The sequence below is a fragment of the Carcharodon carcharias genome, chromosome 12, assembly GCF_017639515.1.
Source record: "Carcharodon carcharias isolate sCarCar2 chromosome 12, sCarCar2.pri, whole genome shotgun sequence".
NCBI lineage: Eukaryota > Metazoa > Chordata > Chondrichthyes > Lamniformes > Lamnidae > Carcharodon > Carcharodon carcharias.
In genome coordinates this window covers 16481545-16500462 of record NC_054478.1, presented here as the reverse complement: position 1 = coordinate 16500462, position 18918 = coordinate 16481545, and the positions used below count along the sequence as shown (strand labels likewise).

General features: G+C 48.3%; 2 protein-coding genes across 6 annotated transcripts in view; one reads left to right on the top strand and one right to left on the bottom strand.

Annotated features, from left to right (window-relative positions):
* The window catches only part of LOC121284840 (obscurin-like protein 1), a 106307-nt gene extending 100283 nt beyond the window's left edge, over positions 1 to 6024 (top strand). For both annotated transcript variants that reach the window (XM_041200629.1, XM_041200628.1), the window contains 2 exons: positions 2053 to 2322; positions 5936 to 6024. In XM_041200629.1, the coding sequence (XP_041056563.1) occupies positions 2053 to 2322; positions 5936 to 5943 (278 nt within the window). In that variant the 3' untranslated portion in view covers positions 5944 to 6024. The remainder of the gene's footprint in view (positions 1 to 2052; positions 2323 to 5935) is intronic.
* Positions 6025 to 14352: 8328 nt separating this feature from the next.
* znf142 (zinc finger protein 142) overlaps positions 14353 to 18918 on the bottom strand; it is a 48497-nt gene continuing 43931 nt past the window's right edge. For all 4 annotated transcript variants that reach the window (XM_041200631.1, XM_041200630.1, XM_041200632.1 and 1 more), the window contains 2 exons: positions 16253 to 16358; positions 14353 to 15645 (listed from right to left, as the gene is read on the bottom strand). In XM_041200631.1, the coding sequence (XP_041056565.1) occupies positions 15158 to 15645; positions 16253 to 16358 (594 nt within the window). In that variant the 3' untranslated portion in view covers positions 14353 to 15157. The remainder of the gene's footprint in view (positions 15646 to 16252; positions 16359 to 18918) is intronic.

The following is an 18918-nucleotide window of genomic DNA, read 5'->3' as shown; positions in this document are numbered from 1 at the left end:
ATATAGATCATTAATGTATGAAGTGAAAAGTTGGGTCCCAACACTGACCCATGCGGAACTCCACTAGTCACCGGCTGCCATCCTGAGAAGGACCCCCTTATCCCCACTCTCTGCCTCCTGCCAGACAGACAATCTTCTATCCATGCTAGTACCTTGCCTCTAACACCTTGGGCTCTTATCTTACTGAGCAGCCTCCTGTGCGGCACCTTGTCAAAGGCCTTCTGGAAGTCCAAGTAGATAACATCCATTGGCTCTCCTTTGTCTAACCTACTCATTACCTCCTCAAAGAATTCTAACAGATTTGTCAGGCATGACCTCCCCTTGATGAAACCATGCTGACTTTGCCCGATTTTACCATGCAGTTCCAAGTATTCTGAAATCTCATCATTAATAATGGACTCTAAAATCTTACCAACGACCGAGGTCAGGCTAATCGGCCTGTAATTTCCCGTCTTTTGCCTCACTCCCTTCTTAAACAGGGGGGGTTACATTAGCAATTTTCCAGTCCTCTGGGACTCTCCCTGACTCCAGTGATTCCTGAAAGATCACCATTAACGCCTCCACTATCTCTTCAGCTATCTTCTTCAGAACTCTGGGGTGTAATCCATCTGGTCCAGGTGATTTATCCACCTTTGGACATTTCAGTTTTCCTAGCACCTCCTCCTTGGTAATGGCCACCATACTCACCTCTGCCCCGGACTCTCTTGAACTTTGGGGATGTCACTCGTGTCTTCTACCGTGAAGACTGACACAAAGTACCTATTCAGTTCCTCCGCCATTTCTTTGTTCCCCACTACTACTTCTCCAGCGTCATTTTCCAGCAGCCCAATGTCCACTTTTGCCTCTCTCTTACCCTTTATATATCTAAAAAAAACTCTTGCAATCTTCTTTTATATTATTGGCTAGTTTACCCTCATATTTAATCTTCTCCCTCCTTATTTCTTTTTTAGTTGTCCTCTGTTGGTCTTTGTAGGCTTCCCAATCCCCTGGTTTCCCACTGCTCTTCGCCACATTGTATGCTTTCTCTTTAGCTTTTATGCTGTCCCTGATTTCCCTTGTCAGCCATGGTTGCCTCGTCCTCCCTTTAGCATGCTTCTTATTCCTAGGGATGAATTTTTGCTGTGTCTCCCAAATTACTCCCAGAAACTCCTGCCATTGCTGTTCGACTGTCTTTCCAGTTAGGCTCATCTCCCAGTCAATTCTGGCCAGCTCCTCCTTCATGCTTCTGTAGTTGTCTTTATTCAACTGTAATACTGTTACATCTGATTCCTGCTTCTTCCTCTCAAATTGCAGGGTAAAGTCTATTGCAGCAGATTTCGTTCCCTAAAGGACATTAGTGAACCGGATGGGTTTTTCCAACAATGGTTTCATGGTCATCGTTAGACTTTTAATTCCAGATATTTATTGAATTCAAATTCCACCATCTGCTGTAATGGGATTCAAACTCAGGTCCCCAGAGAATTACCCTGGGCCTGTGGCACACCAGTCCAGTGACAACACCACTACGCCACTACCTCCCCAGGGGAGATCCCCAGGTGATCAGACCCCCACAGTGGAGCTTGAATGGACACAAAGGGGAGTGGAAATCTGGAACTCTCTTCCCCTGAAAAAGGTGATGGGGCTGGGGGTCACTTGACCGAGACTGATGGATTTTTATTGGGTAGGGATTAAGGGTTCTGGAATCAAGGTGGGTGGAAGGAGTTAAGATACAGATCAGCCTGGACTGCAGCTATTCAAGAAGGCGGCTCACCACCCCCTTCTCAAGGGCAACTAGGGATGGGCAATAAATGCTGGCCCAGCCAGCGATGCTCATGTCCCAGCAATGAAAGAGAAAACTTGTATCTGATTGAAAGGGCAAACAGGCTCGAGGGGCTGAAAGGCCTCCTCCCGTTCCTACATTCCACAGATACAATAGGAAGAAAGGGAAACAGAAAGCCTGAGAAAGAGAGAGAAAAAGAGAGGAGTGGCAGAAAGAAAAAGGAAGGAGCAGGGAGACAGGGGAAAACATGAGTTCCGTTGCAATGAGATTTCGCCACACTGATTACCTTGCAGAACAGGCCATTCGGATGGTGAAGGAGCTGGTGGATGTGGAGGTGATGGCTCCTCAGGGGGTCCAGCTGGAGTGTGAAGTGTCGGTGCCTGTGATCAGACCCCCGCAGTGGAGCCTGAATGGACAGCTCCTCCAGAATGGGAATGGGGTGCACGTGGAGAACAAAGGCACCATCCAGAGGCTGATCCTCAGCCAAACCTCCCCGGACATGAGCGGAACGGTGAAGTTCACCGCGGGCAAGGCACGTTCCAGCGCACAGCTAACTGTCAACGGTAAACTTCAACTGAAGAACATAACACTGCAGAACCATTGGTCCACAACTGGCATTTATATAACACCTTTTATTCCAGTAAAAGATCCTAACATCCCAATCAAACAAAATTTATTCAAAGAGGCGGGTTTCAATGAGTATTTAAAGCAGGAAAGAGAAGCAGAGAGGTTTAGGGAGGAAATTCTGGAAATTAGGGTCTTGGCAGGTGGAGGCATGTACACCAACAGTGCAGCGATGGAAATTGGGACACCAGTCAGTGTACAGATATTTCCCTGAGAGAAAGGGACTGAGAGACACCAGTCAGTGTACAGATATCTCCCTGAGACAGAGGGGACTGAGAGACACCAGTCAGTGTACAGATATCTCCCTGAGAGGGAGGGGACTGAGAGACACCAGTCAATGTACAGATATCTCCCTGAGAGGGAGGGGACTGAGAGACACCAGTCAGTGTACAGATATCTCCCTGAGAGGGAGGGGACTGAGAGACACCAGTCAGTGTACAGATATCTCCCTGAGAGAAAGGGACTGAGAGACACCAGTCAGTGTACAGATATTTCCCTGAGAGAAAGGGACTGAGAGACACCAGTCAGTGTACAGATATCTCCCTGAGAGGGAGGGGACTGAGAGACACCTGTCAGTGTACAGATATCTCCCTGAGACAGAGGGGACTGAGAGACACCAGTCAGTGTACAGATATCTCCCTGAGAGGGAGGGGACTGAGAGACACCAGTCAATGTACAGATATCTCCCTGAGAGGGAGGGGACTGAGAGACACCAGTCAGTGTACAGATATCTCCCTGAGAGGGAGGGGACTGAGAGACACCAGTCAGTGTACAGATATTTCCCTGAGAGAAAGGGACTGAGAGACACCAGTCAGTGTACAGATATCTCCCTGAGAGGGAGGGGACTGAGAGACACCTGTCAGTGTACAGATATCTCCCTGAGACAGAGGGGACTGAGAGACACCAGTCAGTGTACAGATATCTCCCTGAGAGGGAGGGGACTGAGAGACACCAGTCAATGTACAGATATCTCCCTGAGAGAAAGGGACTGAGAGACACCAGTCAGTGTACAGATATCTCCCTGAGAGGGAGGGGACTGAGAGACACCAGTCAATGTACAGATATCTCCCTGAGAGAAAGGGACTGAGAGACACCAGTCAGTGTACAGATATCTCCCTGAGAGGGAGGGGACTGAGAGACACCAGTCAGTGTACAGATATCTCCCTGTGAGAGAGGGGACTGAGAGACACCAGTCAATGTACAGATATCTCCCTGAGAGAGAGTGGACTGAGAGATACCAGTCAGTGCACAGATATCTCCCTGAGAGAAAGGGACTGAGAGACACCTGTCAGTGTACAGATATCTCCGAAAGAGAGAGGGACTGAGAGACACAGGTCAATGTACAGACATCTCCTTGAGAGAGGGACTGAGAGACATAGGTCAGTGTATTGATGTCTCCCATAGAGAGGGATTGAGAGACACAAGTCAGTGCACAGATATCTCCCTGAGAGAAATGGACTGAGAGACACCTGTCAGTGTACAGATATCTCCGAAAGAGAGAGGGACTGAGAGACACAGGTCAATGTACAGACATCTCCTTGAGAGAGGGACTGAGAGACACAGGTCAGTGTATTGATGTCTCCCATAGAGAGGGATTGAGAGACACAAGTCAGTGTCCTGAGAGAGGGGGACTGAGAAACACCAGTCAATGTATAGGTATCTCCCTGACAGGGTGGGGAGTGAGAATCATTTGGATGAAGTAAATTTGCAATTGCATGTGTTTAAATCCATATCATGACTGTTTTGGCAATTCTTACAATGCCCAAATGCTGCCACAAGGTGCCAGTGATGAACTTCCAGTGCCCAGCCACAAGCCAATCAATGGCCTCATTCAAAGTTTGCCTGAATCCTGCGAAGCTGTTCCTGTTTATGCTCACAGTGTAATTCAGAGCTGCCTGACTGTTTTATAGCAAAGCCTCTCGCCACAACATTGAAGGCTCAATACCCCTCACTCTAGAGCAGAGAGATCTGAAGGGAACACGTTCAGAGATAAATCCTTTCTGTCGCTGTCTGTTAACAGAGTGACTGTCCCTCTCTGATTCACTTTCTCTACAAATTTACATCAAGTGTACAGCACACAAACTGACCATTTGGCCCATCTGTTCTATGCAAGCCATTATGCCCCATACAAACTTCCTCCTACTTTATCTCACCTCCATTAATATATCCTTTCATTCCTTCCCACCTTATGTGTTTCCTTTTAAATGCATTTATGCTGTTCACCTCAGTTACTCCTGTGTAGAAATATTTTTATTTGTTCATGGGGTGCAAGCATTGCTGGCTGGGCCAGAGTTTATTGCCATCCCTCATCGCCCTTGAGAAGGTGGTGGTGAGCTGTCTTCTTGGACTGCTGCAGTCCCTGTGGTGTAGGTACACCCACACTGCTGTTAGGGAGGGAATTATGGAATTTTGACCCAGCGACAGTGAAGGAACGGCGATATATTTCCAAGTCAGGATGGTGAGTGACTCGGAGGGGAACTTCCAGGTGGCGGTGTTCCCATCTATCTGCTGCCCTTGTCCTTCTAGATGGTGGAGGTCAAGGGTTTGGAAGGTGCTGTCTAATGAGCCTTGGTGAATTCCTGCAGTGCATCTTGTAGATGGTACACACTGCTGCTACTGTGTGTCAGTGGTGAAGGGTGTGTTGAAAGTGGTAGATGGGGTGCTGATCAAGCGGGGCTACTTTGTCTTGGATGGTGTCAAGCTTCTAGAGGGTTTTTTGAGCTGCATTCATCCAGACAAGTGGGGAGTATTCCAGCACACTCCTGACTTGTGTCTCGTAGATGGTGGACAGGCTTTGGGGAGTCATGAGGTGAGTTACTCTGTGCAGAATTCCCAGCCTCTGACCTGCTATTATAGCCAATGTTTATATGGATAGTCCAATTAAAATTCTGGCCAATGATAACCCCCAGGATGTTGATAGTGGGGGTTTCATCAATTGTAATGCCATTGAATTCAAGGAGAGATGTATAGATTCTCTCTTGGTGGAGATGGTCATTGCCTAGCACTTGTGTGGTGTTAAAAGCCACTTACCAGCCACAGCCTGAATGCTGTCCAGGTCTTGCTGCATGTGAGCACAGATTGCTTCTGTAGCTGGAGTTGTTGAATGAATGGTACTGAACATTGTGCAATCATCAACGAACATGTCCACTTTCTGTCCTTATGATGGAGGGAAGGTCATTGATGAAGCAGCTAAAGATGGTTGGTCTTAGGAAATCCAGCTCCTGCAGCGATATCCTGGGGCTGAGATGATTGGTCTCCAACAACCACAACCATCTTCCCTTGTGCTAGGTATGACTCCAACCAGTTGGGAGATTGCTTCCAGACTCCTAGACTTCAGTTTTGTCAGGGTTCCTCGGTGCCACACACGGTCAAACACTGTCTCATTCACAACCTCCCCACTCTCTGAGTAAAGAAGTTCTTCCTAAATTCTCTGTTGCATTTATTAGTGACTATCTCACAGTTATGGCCCCGTACACTGATCTACTGCACAAGTTGAAAAATATTTTTTGCATTACGCGATCAGATCCTTGTTGATTTCTTTCTTGTTTTCAGCTGAATAGAAGCAGTGGGTTGGAACAGATTTGTCTTCCGCCTGGGAATCGAACACACAGACACTCCAGCGAAAGCTCATCACCGGACCCTGAAGACAGTCTGTTTCGCCACCTGATTTTAGGGATTTCTTGACACACGGTTACCCTTCGCTCCCCCCACCCCTGCTGACACAGAATAAGAACTGGTGTGTTTTGGGGGTTACTAGCTCTCCTGGATTGTCCTGGACTCTCCAGGAATTAATCTCCAGGATGTGGTTGCAAGCCAAATCAGGGAGTAACATCATAATGGCGTTTTAATAAAACTTAAGTGTTGTTTGCATTCTGCTGGAACGCTTTTAACAAGATATGAAAATATTGGAGATGGGGAGCAAAAGGCACTTTCATTGGCAGTCAAAAAAATCATCCAACGAGGGAGGGAGCATGCGCAAACGTTCCAAATGGTTCCGGGGTGGCAGAGTGTCGCTAGGCTAGACATGTTGGGTGACCCACAGTAGGGTTGGTTGGCAACATCAGGTGGCATGTGATGAAACCTTCAGGAATAGGTCATATTGTCAACTCCTGGGTTTCCTGGGCACTTGTACCATGCCACTCAAACAAAGAAGGTCTCTGATTCGATCCTGGGCTCCCTTCCCCCCAACCCCCAGGCCCAGTTAGCTCATTTTGGCTGGGGTGGTGGTGACTGGGGCAGAAGCTCCGAAACTGGCCTCAGGTGTTCCTGGGTGGAGGTGGAATAGAAACCTCCAGGGTGACGGCTCCTGATCACTGTCCAATGATCCCCTTGCGGACAGGAGCACGTGCAACCGGGGAAAGCTTGGCTGTGACGCACTCCCAAGTTCAAATACTGTTGTAATACACACACACACACACATACCTTAGCCACTTGGGTAGCTGATCTCACCCCAGAGTGATCTGCTGCCTTCAGGGCAAATCCCCACAGTGTGACTCACTCACCTTAATCAGCGCCAACCACTACCAATGCTCAGCATCCAAGGCCCTGGTCCAAGTTAACTCCACAGGCTAGCTCTTAGACTTCTGCTGATAGACTGTCCCTCCTTTCACTCTGCAGATCCTGGGCGCCTGTCCGCCTTCTCCCCACCCACACCAAATTCTCTTCCACCTCCTTGGCGGAGTCTCCAGTCACCACCCATCTTTGCCCCTCGTCTCAGCTCATCTGCTGAAACCCACATCCATGCCTTTGCTACCTCTAGACTTCACAATTCCAACACTCTGTAAACGTCAGCCCACCCAGAACTCTGCTGCCCGTGTCCTATCTCACACCACTAACTGTTCATCCATCACTCCAATTCCTGAAATAGTCTGTCTATAAATCTATCGAGCAGCGCTCCGCAGATCAAACCCCCCATGGAATATGAACTCCTCCTCTGGCCCAGCATCCCTTGTTGAATTTAAATACTCTTTCCTTGCTCTGACCCCCAGTTTTGTCATTGTCAACACTCCATTCTGGAGTCTGACCCTCCTCTGAAACTCACCCTCTCCCTTCACCGCGCCACTGGAGACCACGCTTTGCTGGGGAACGCTACTCTGAATTCCCTCCTGTCCATCGAGACTGCTCCCTCCTGCTTCAAACCCACTTCACTGCCAAAACATTTGGTCAGTCCTCTTCATCTTCTGCTCCATCTTAGCACCCACATGTATAAACCCCTCTGGGATATTTATTTCTGCACCGATGGTGGCTGTGATTTTACCAAGGCTCACAACTTTTGATGAGGCTCCCTGGCCTTGCACCCACCCTTGGATTATCAATAAAGAAATATCAGGCCCCCTGCATGAAGATTTCACATAGCCCACCTCACGCTACAACGCATCCGCAGCATTGCACTAGTTAGCAGTCAGTATGGATTGAGTGGTGCTTGTTGTGGCTAATCTGCTGGTGCCTTCCGAGTGCTCAATTCCAGTCAGTGACACAATTGCTTTATAATGTTATTACTCTCCTGTAATAAAAGGTTGCACCAGATGGCAATTCGTGTGTTTTACTTCCATTTCGAGCTTGGACTGAGCAGAATTAGGGCACATGGCCCCTCGAGCCTGCTCCATCATTCAATACGATCATAGTTGATCTTCTGCCTCAACTCCACTTATCCCTCAATTCCCTGAGGCACCAAAAATCTCTGTCCCAGCCTGAAATATATTTAACAATGGACATTCCACAGCCCTTTGGGTGAAGAAATTTCTCCTCACCCGAGTCCCAAATGATCAGCCCTTTATGATACTGTGCTCCGGTGTTTTAGATTCCCAGCCAGGGAAAACATCTCTCAACGCAGTATTCAGGGTATGTTCTCACCACAGCCCAATATAAATGTAGCCAGACTCCTTTGTTCTTGTACTCCAAACCCCTTGCAATCAAGGCCAACATGCCATTTGCCTTCCTAATTGCTTGTGGTATCAGTATGCTTTGTGTTCCTTGTACGAATACACCCAGGTCTCTCTGAACATCAACACTTACAGATTTCTGGCCTTTTAAAAAATATTCTGCTTTTCCCTGCCTATGGTCAAAGTGAATAACTTCACACCTCCCCACATCATACTCCACCTGCCACCTTGACATTCACTCACCCTGTCTGTATCTCATTACAGCCTCTGTGTGTCCTCTTCATAGCTGGCATTCCCAACTTTGTATCATCAGCAAATTTAGATACATTACTCTGACATTTTAACCTCATGTGAAGATCACATCCTCAAACCCTCTGAGACCAGTACAATTCACCCATTATCACTGCTCACTGACCTATATTGGCTCCCAGTCCAGCAAAGCCTCCAAATTAAAATTCTCACCATTATTTCTAAATTCCTCCATAGCCTCAGCATCACCTTGCCCTATCTCTGTAATCTTCTTCAATCCCAGAACCCTCCCTTAACTTGTTCGCCTCCACTTCTGGCCTCTTGTGTATCCCTGATTTTAATTGCTCTGCTACTGGTGGCCATGCCTTCCACTGCCTCGATTCTTAACTCTGGAATTCTCTCCCTTACCCTCTCTTTCCTGCAAGACATTCCTTAATACCTACCCTCTCTGACCAAGCTTTTGGTCACCTATTCTTACATCATTTGTTTGATTACGCTCCTGTTAAGTGCCTTTTAACGTTTTACTGCATTCAGGTCATATTATGAATGTACCTTGTAATCAGCAGCGATTCAAGAAGGCAGCTCAGCACCACCTTCTCAAGGCAATTAGGGTGAGCAATAAATACTGGTTTAGCCAGCAACACTCATATCCCATGAATGAATTTTTAAAAATCTAACATACTCAGGAGAAATGCAGACACGGTGAAGACTTGTGTGAAGGATTTTTGAAACCGAAGAGAATGTTATGTCTTTACTCTTGAAGAGCCTCCCTCCACTGTTGATCTCCAAGGTGATGCTGACAGGTTTCCAGCAGGCTGAGGGAGCCCAGAGTATTTCCAAAAACTGTCCTCTGCCATTACAGTGCGGCCAATTTAACTCATTCAGAAACTAGATACTATCTGCTGTTCTACAGCAATCGTGTCACTGTTTCAAATGGATTGGCTTTTGGGAGGAGGCTGTGGGCAGGTGTTAGCACCTTCCAGAGCTGTAACCCTAGGGAGTGTGTCCAGTGTAGATAGGGATAAGATACTTCCCTATGTGCTGGGCCCTCACAAATGCAATTCTCCCTAATCTCTCCACACTCTTACCTTCCCCATAACTCTACCTTTTGACTCCTAAAGGTATCAAATCTTCCTGGGCTACCGTTCCAGACCCTCATTAACCATGGGTATCAATTGTGTGTGGGCCGTGCTAATGAATGTTTGACTATTCCTCCAAAAAGGCAGAGTCACTGAGCTTGATCTTGCCCTCCCTTCAACATTCACACAGTTACCCAGCAGAAGTCGCAGACCACGATCATATCCAGCAACCCATACCTCACCTGGGAGGGGGACCAACAGTGGCAACTGCAGCACATCGACTAACACAGGCATCATCTGGGAGCCAGACCAGGGAGCCTTGTGGTCTTCAATGCTGAGCAGTTCATCTTTCATTGCATCAAATAATCAAACGTTAACCACCCCCCCCAGCCCTATTTAAAGTTGGACATCAAGTACAAACAGGTCGTGGGGTTGAGTCCTACTCCAGAGACTTCAGCACAAAATCTAATCCAAGACTCCAGTGCAGTACTGAGGGACTGCTGCACTGTCAGAGGTGTCATCTTTCAGCCTGAGATGTTAAACCAAGAACCTCCCCTGCCTTTTCTTGGATGTAAAAGATTCTACGCTGTTCTTTTGAAGAGCAGGAGAGCTCACTGCCAAGTTCCTACAACATTTCAACAGTGACTACACTTCAAAAAAAAAGTACTTTGTTGGCTGTAAAGTACTTTGGGACATTCTGAGGTTGTGAAAGGCAGGTTTGTTTTTAACCAGGCAGTCTCAGGCAGACGTCCCCTTTAAACTCAAAACAAACTTCCCTCCTTCAACTGGTCGCAAATTATTGGATCAAACCTCAGTTCCCTGGGCAGGTCGATCTGCTCCTTTGTGTTTTTAATGGGATTCAGGATCACATTTAGCAAATAAATGCTTTTTAGTCTTCCGGTTCTGTACATTCAAGCTGAACATACACATTTGATTAGCACATGGTAATCGAGTAATATATTAATATTTCTAATCAGGAGTGCGGGTTCTATGAGGAATCGCCTCCTCCACATTAAATACTTTCTAGACGCCTGCAGATGGGCAATATTGTTACAGTATCCACACCACGTTTGCAATCAGCACCTCCTCTTGTGTTCCACTCTGCCCCCTCACCTCAATTTTCTCCAGTCCCCTTTGGCTGTGGTGGTCCAATCAGCAGCAAGCCTCCTGGATTAGGGAGAGTTGTGGGGGTGGGGGTGGGGGTGGACGCGAGGCTTCTCCGTGGGACTATTAGGCTACTCGCCAGCTGTTCTCAGAAACACAAGATAGCACAGAACTGGAGGAGGCTGCTTGGCTCACCTGAGTCGTTGGCCAACATTCTTCCTTTAACCCATACCGACAGACGCAAAAGCAATTAAGTGGTCTTTCACCTCATTGCTGTTTGGAGGACAGTGAAATGTGTAAAACAGCTGCACTGTTTGCCTACATGACTACTCTAAGTGTGCTTCCCGATAAGTTGCATGGAGCAGTTCAGGATGAAAGTATTAGCCTGATTCGGTCACACTTTGATATCCTGCAGTTATTAATGCTGCCCCGCAACATTTGCTCTGAGCTTAGTGTTTTGTCTATCCTTGTTCTCTTGGCTCTGCTAATTTATTTTAGAATGACGATATAAAAATTTAAAAATTCTCTGCCTTTTTCCTCCTCAATTTTCCTCCCCCCACCCCTCCTGGAAATGCTGATCTGGACTGGGAACAATTACCCAGTGAGATTCCCTGGGTACCAGAGGGAAAGACATGTGCTCTGGGTGGTTGGGCACAATGCAGGGAGTATGGGTTCCATGGGAAGAGACACCTCTCAGTGGTTCATCCTCAGGGCCAATATGTGAGGTGTGTCGAGGGGGTAAGGATCAACAGACTGTGAATGGTCCAGGGGGATTAACCCCCGGGAGCTAATGCGGGGACTAGTATTAAAAATTCTGAACAGTATCACCTTGCAGTGAGCAGGAATGGAGCAATGGTTTGTACCCTGGGCCAGTCACCTCACAGACCAGGTGGACTCTGTCCAAAGCTGGGCAGCCATCACTCCAGGTCATGCAAGACTATCCCTGAATCAACACTCATTGGCAGTCTCAGAGAGGGGACAGGAAGGCTTGTGTGAGATGTGGAAATCATTGGCAAACTGGCATATGGCAGCAGCCAATGGGAAGAGCACTGATCAGGTGCAGAGGCCAGATGAGCTCTCGCCTGTGATAACCCTTGGAGGCAGCATGTACCAAGCGGAGTCCGGGGAACTTAATCGGGTCGTCCTGCTCCAGGAGAGAGACACCAATACTGAGGCTTCTGAATAAGGCTGCAAATTCGGTACTAACTGAGTTCAATAACGGATAGTTGTGCGAGGCCGCAACTCTGCAGCTAGGAGCTGTACCGAGACTGGTCTAGAGTTGTCAGGTGCAGCTAATGGGTAGCATTCTCACCTCTCAGTCAGAAGGTGTGGGTTCAAATCCCCTCTCCACAGATTTGTGCCCCATTATTAAAGCTGCCACTGCAGTGCAGTACTGAAGGAGCGCAGCATTGTCAGAGGTGCCACCTTTCTGATGGAACATGAAATTGAGGCCTCATCTGCCCTCTTGGGTTGATGTAAAAGATCCCGCGACCATTATTTCACAGAAGAATAGGGTCCCGGTGTCCTGGCCAATACTTATCCCTCAATCAACATCTCATTATCTGGTCATTATCACATTGCTGTTTTGGGAGCTTACTTTGTGCAAATTGGCTGCATTCCCACATTGCAACAGCGCCTAAACTTCAAAAGCACTCCATTGGCTATGAAATGCTATGGGACATCCCGAGGTCGTGAATACAAGTCTTTCTTTCAGACACAGCAGATGTGAGAAGCATTCAGGCCTGAGAGATAAATCTGACCCCAGGTTTTAGCAATGTTTAATTCCTACACCATTCCACTCCACCCTTGTTCTAGAAAAGGGAGGCTTCCCCTCTGTTCTATTTGCATTACCTCCTTCCACTGATCCCCTACCCCTGGAATCAGGCTGAGCCAAGCCTCCACTCTTGGCTACTGCTCCTCAGTCAATCATCCCACTGAGGGCTGCAGCAGAGGCCAGATAATCAACTCTGACCAGGGGCCTGGGCCTGGGCTTGGTCTTGGTCAGTATTCCCTTGCGTTCTAATGTCAGTAAGGGGCACGGGAAAAATGGGGAAGCAAGTGTCAAGGCTACGGGACCCACAAGGAAGCAGCTCCCTCTGGGCCCGTGATAAAAACAGGTTAATGGCTCCAAGGTCAATAATCTAATTGCAGTTCTGTGGAGAGACAGGGGAAGCTGGGGTTGTTATCCGTAGGGCAATTTAATAAGGGCATTCAAAATTCTGAAGGTTTTTTGATGGAGTAAATAAGGACAATTAATAAGGAGAAATTATTACTATTGGAAGAAGGCTCCGTAACCAGAGGACACAGATTTAAAACGACTGGCAAAAGAAACCAGAGGTGAGATGAGAGAATTGTTCTGATGCAGTGAGTTATTGTAGGAACATGGGATTATGATCTGGAATGCTCTGCGGTGGAAACAGTAAATTTCAAAAGGGAGGTGGATAAATAATCGAAGGGGAGAAAATTCGCAGGGCTATGGGGAAGAGCCAAGAAGAGTAGGACTCATGGGATAGCTCTTTCAAAGAGCTGGCAGGGTCATGATGGGCTGACTGGCCGGCCTCCTTCTGTGCTGCGTTGGATGGCTCGCTGGGAATTTATTTTGTATTTCCAGCATGGGTCAACATGCTTCTCTCTGTCTCTTGCTACATCTTGAGAGTGAGAACACAGTCTCGGAGCAGCAGCAGGTAATGTCAAGATGATCAATTAACACAGGAGCTCCTTATTGGCTCAACTGCTTTGGCACTTAGCCAGAGAAAGGAGCCTAACTGTGAATGCTCGCCTGTACTGAGCTGGTTGGTCTGTGGGCAGGCAACTGGGATATTCATTGGCCTCACTTGCACCTGGGGCTAAGGAAGAATTGGGGGAGGGGGGTTCAACAAATTAGATTGGCCACAGCCCTGGTCACCATTGCCTGGCTGTCATGGGGCAGGGGGGTGGGGGTAGGTATAGAGAAGCTGGACCCGCTCAGTTGTAATGCCCTTCGTTGCCTGTCAATACCCACTAGGGGGGCTCATATGTAAAGGCCACATGTTTGAGCCCAGTGCTGATGGAAATGTACCCTGGCTCATGGTCAGAACCTTCAAGAGTGGAGGGGAACGATGGCTGTGCCAAAGAAACTAGAATAAAGACTGCGTTAGGAGGATATGCTGCTAGGAGGAGATGAATTCGATTGGGAGGAGGATCGCGTGATGCACTAACACCAGCATGGACCGACTGGGCTGACTGGTCTGCTTCTGCACTGTATGCTGTGTGTAATAACAAACCTTCTGGCAGTACTCAGAATACTCCTTTCTCCAAGAGCCCTAGAGAAACCAAAGGTCCTCTAAAAATACTGCACGTGGAAATAAGGAGGGAAGCATTAATAATTAGGGGAGGAAAAAGCAGGTAAGACAGCAATCGTGCCAAAACAGAACTGAATCCTTGCCGTGCAGGAGCTTAGTGTTAAAGAAAGGGGATCCTGGCTCAGCTTGCTCTCTCCCCGAGTCGTCTGCCTCACTCAGTGAACACAGTGTTGCACACAACATTTTCCCCTGGTTATATCTGGCCCTGTTCTGTTTCTCTGGGTTGTTCTGGCAATTGCTGTGCATAACACATGCATTGTGACAAATAAAAAGGGGTGGTGGGTTGTGGGGGGGTGGGTGGGTGGGGTGGAATTCCTGCCACCAGGACTCCTGTAGAATCGGGTAGATAAAATTCCCCAGTGTAAAGTCCATTCGGAATTGGCTTTTCTAATTTCCGTGCATTCTACCCCCAGCGTTCCTATATTGCCCAACTTCAACGTCACGTCTTGTAAACATATTAACACCAACCTTCCATTATACTGCTCGGTCAATAGTGCGAGATCCATACTATTTCACTTATAGTTAAGCAATCGTGTCCGACAGCGGATTGAAGCTCGGTTGCTCAACAAATTTCCTCAATCACCATGTAACAAGAAATAAATACAGCCAGAGAGGTTGATTATCGAGTCTCTTTGCCACGAGCTGTTACCCTTCTTTCTCTTTGGGAAACCCGCATCCTTCTCCCTGCCTTCCGGAATCTTCTGGTCGGGACACGGGCAGTGCAGCAATCCACCCTGGAATGCCGCAATGATGCTGCGAGAGGTCGTGTTTCTCTGGTTTGGGTTGCGTGCCTGCGTGTTATTTCTCCAGTTAAAGGCACCAGCCCTTTTTCCAAAGAGATATTGTCGCAGGAGTTCTCTCCTCGACCCCAGGAAGGGTGAGAGTTTCAACAGATACAATTCAAAAGCGCCAATTTTCCTTTAAAATAGAGAGTTCCTGGTCCGTTATTTTTTTTGGGGGTTCTCTGCATTAATAGAAGGCCGATCATGCGCGCACGCACACTCGCATCCCTGGTCAATGCAGCACCCTCTGAATTATACATCGTAACGCCAGGCAGTGTGGACCAGCCCCACTCGTGGTTGTCACTTGCCTCCTGAAGACACCAAACCCTTCCATTAACTAAGAGCTGGCAGTCAGGCTGTCGGTACCAGCGGAGCTGTGGGGGTGGGCTGGCTGCGGCTTCCCATCTCTGCTGTCACGCGGGCACAGGGCATGGCTCACCTGCACCTTGCCCACCCCCTCGCCCGGGTCGCCCACAGCTTTCAGGGGGTGGTGGCGCTGGATGTGCTTGACCACCTGGAACTTCTGCTTGGCCTTGTAGCTGCAGTGGCGGCAGAAGAAGGGGTGCTCGTTGGTGTGGGTGAGATAGTGGTGGCGCAGGCCTGCCTGCCAGCGGAAGCCACGGCAGCACACGCTGCAGACGTACGGCTTGGCCTCACTGTGCTTCTTCAGGTGAGTCTTCAGGAGGAAGCGAGTCTTGAAGCCCTTCCCACACTGCTCACAGATGAAGCTCCGAGTCTCTTTGTGCCTGGTCTCCTTGTGGGTCCGCAGGGCATCTGCACGATTGGTGCAGTAATCACACTCATCGCACTGGTAAGGCTTGGCACCTGTGAACAAGATTGTTGCCATTAACTGGGCGTACTGAGGAGGTTACCGAGTCCAACATTATTAACCAGACACCCTAACCAGGGACACTGACCTTCCTACTGAGGCCAATATTTACTGAGACCAGATACCCTAATCAGGTTACCACATTCATCCCAATATTTAACGAGTCACTAGCCTAGCTTGCCAGGCAGCCAACTGTATTAACCTTACAAACTAGCTGGGTTACCTCTATATTTAACTAAATGCACGAACCCATTTAGCCTTGCAAACAACAGACTGTACACACTAATCCAGTTAACTGCAGCCCCATACTTAACTAGAGGCGATGTTTGGCATTCAGAGAGTGACAGTAACAGGAGTTCCCGGTTTTGTTAATCTGAACACTTGGGATAGCCGGTCCCAGTCTGTCACTATAAACATACGGGAAGCCTGGTGGAAACACCATTGGATTGCAAAGATACCACTTGTAGAACATATGACCCTCGCCCCTACAGGGATCCACTTAACTGCCCATTCCTTTAACCAGCACAGCTATTGTGGGGTGCTCCCTGACTAACAAATAGTACATTCCTTGTGATCTGACACCGTACTCTGGCCACGTCTTACCTGTGTGTTTTGTCATGTGGTACTTGAGCTGGTTAATCCACTTGCACTTGTAGCCACACTCTGGGCACAGGTACTTTCTCTCCTCTTGGTGGATCCGCATGTGGTACTGAAGGACAGAGAAAAAATTTGGCGAACGTGCAGCCACAAACATCCTCCCAAACTAAGCCATTAGTCTTATTACATGGACACTGGTGTAACAGTGGGAGCATGAATCTGGCTACTTGAACTGTGGAAAGTTTAGAGGCAATCAATACTAGATTGTGTGTGTGTGTGATACCTGTTGAATTTTGAGTTGTTAAATAACTATGGTACAGTACTGGTGGGGACAGGTCTGTCACTGTATAACACGGGTACAGTACTGGTGAGGACAGGTCTGTTACTGTATAACACTGGGGTACAGTACTGGTGGGGGCAGGTCTGTCACTGTATAACACTGGGGTACAGTACTGGTGGGGGCAGGTCTGTCACTGTATAACACTGGGGTACAGTACTGGTGGGGGCAGGTCTGTCACTGTATAACACGGGTACAGTACTGGTGGGGACAGGTCTGTCACTGTATAACACGGGTACAGTACTGGTGAGGACAGGTCTGTTACTGTATAACACTGGGGTACAGTACTGGTGGGGGCAGGTCTGTCACTGTATAACACTGGGGTACAGTACTGGTGGGGGCAGGTCTGTCACTGTATAACACTGGGGTACAGTACTGGTGGGGATGGGTCTGTCACTGTATAACACTGGGGTACAGTACTGGGGGGGGCAGGTCTGTCACTGTATAACACTGGGGTACAGTGCTGGTGGGGACGGGTCTGTCACTGTATAACACTGGGGTACAGTACTGGTGGGGACAGGTCTCTCACTGTATAACGCTGGGGTACAGTACTGGGGGGGGCAGGTCTGTCACTGTATAACACTGGGGTACAGTGCTGGTGGGGACGGGTCTGTCACTGTATAACACTGGGGTACAGTACTGGTGGGGATGGGTCTGTCACTGTATAACACTGGGGTACAGTACTAGTGGGGGCAGGTCTGTCACTGTATAACACTGGGGAACGGTACTATTGGGGACAGGTCTGTTACTGTATAACACTGGGGTACAGTACTGGTGGGGGCAGGTCTGTCACTGTATAACACTGGGGTACAGTACTGGTGGGGACAGGTCTGTCACTGTATAACACTGTGGTACAGTACTAGTGGGGACAGGTCTGTCACTGTATAACACTGGTGTACAGTACTGGTGGGGGCAGGTCTGTCACTGTATAACACTGGGGTACAGTACTAGTGGGGGCAGGTCTGTCACTGTATAACACTGGGGAACGGTACTATTGGGGACAGGTCTGTCACTGTATAACAGTGGGGTACAGTACTGGTGGGGACAGGTCTGTCACTGTATAACACTGGGGTACAGTACTAGTGGGGACAGGTCTGTCACTGTATAACACTGGTGTACAGTACTGGTGGGGGCAGGTCTGTCACTGTATAACACTGGGGAACAGTACTATTGGGGATGGGTCTGTCACTGTATAACACTGGGGTACAGTACTGGTGGGGGCAGGTCTGTCACTGTATAACACTGGGATACAGTACTGGTGGGGACAGGTCTGTCACTGTATAACACTGGGGTACAGTACTGGTGGGGGCAGGTCTGTCACTGTATAACACTGGGATACAGTACTGGTGGGGACAGGTCTGTCACTGTATAACACTGGGGTACAGTACTGGTGGGGGCAGGTCTGTCACTGTATAACACTGGGATACAGTACTGGTGGGGACAGGTCTGTCACTGTATAACACTGGGGTACAGTACTGGTGGGGGCAGGTCTGTCACTGTATAACATTGGGATACAGTACTGGTGGGGATGGGTCTGTCACTGTATAACACTGGGGTACAGTACTGGTGGGAGCAGGTCTGTCACTGTATAACACTGGGGTACAGTACTGGTGGGGACAGGTCTGTCACTGTATAACACTGGGATACAGTACTGGTGGGGACAGGTCTGTCACTGTATAACACTGGGGTACAGTACTGGTGGGGGCAGGTCTGTCACTGTATCACACTGGGGAATGGTACTATTGGGGACAGGCCTGTCACTGTATAACACTGGGGAAAGGCACTATTGGGGACAGGTCAGTTACTGTATAACTGGGGCTTGATACCAGTCAGGTACTGACGGTGAGAGCTGCTTGAGAGGATAAATTAATATACATAAGGAGTGGATCAGACAGTTCTGAAGTTTATTGGTGGATCGTTCCATAGTACATTGTTGATAGTATGCTCAATAAATCCAGTAATACTGGCAAAACATCAAAAGTGGGCTTCTGCAAAAAAGATGCCACACAAAAACAGGTGTGGCTCAATGGATAATACTCTCCTGCTTCCAAGTTAGTAGGTTGTGGAGATTGGAGTACAAAATCTAGGTTAGCTTTTCTGCTTACTGCTGAGGGAGAGCTTTGTTGTTAGACTGGATTTTTCCAGTGGATCTTGAAGATCCCACGACACTATTCAATGAAGCAAGTTCTCCCAAAGTGCCAGCCAACATCACCTCTCATCTAAAGTTAAATTTGTGGAATCTTACTGTGCCCCATCAACATCCTGGGGGTTTGCCATTGACCAGAGTGAACTGGACCAGCAATATTAATACTCTGACTACAAGAACAGATCAGAG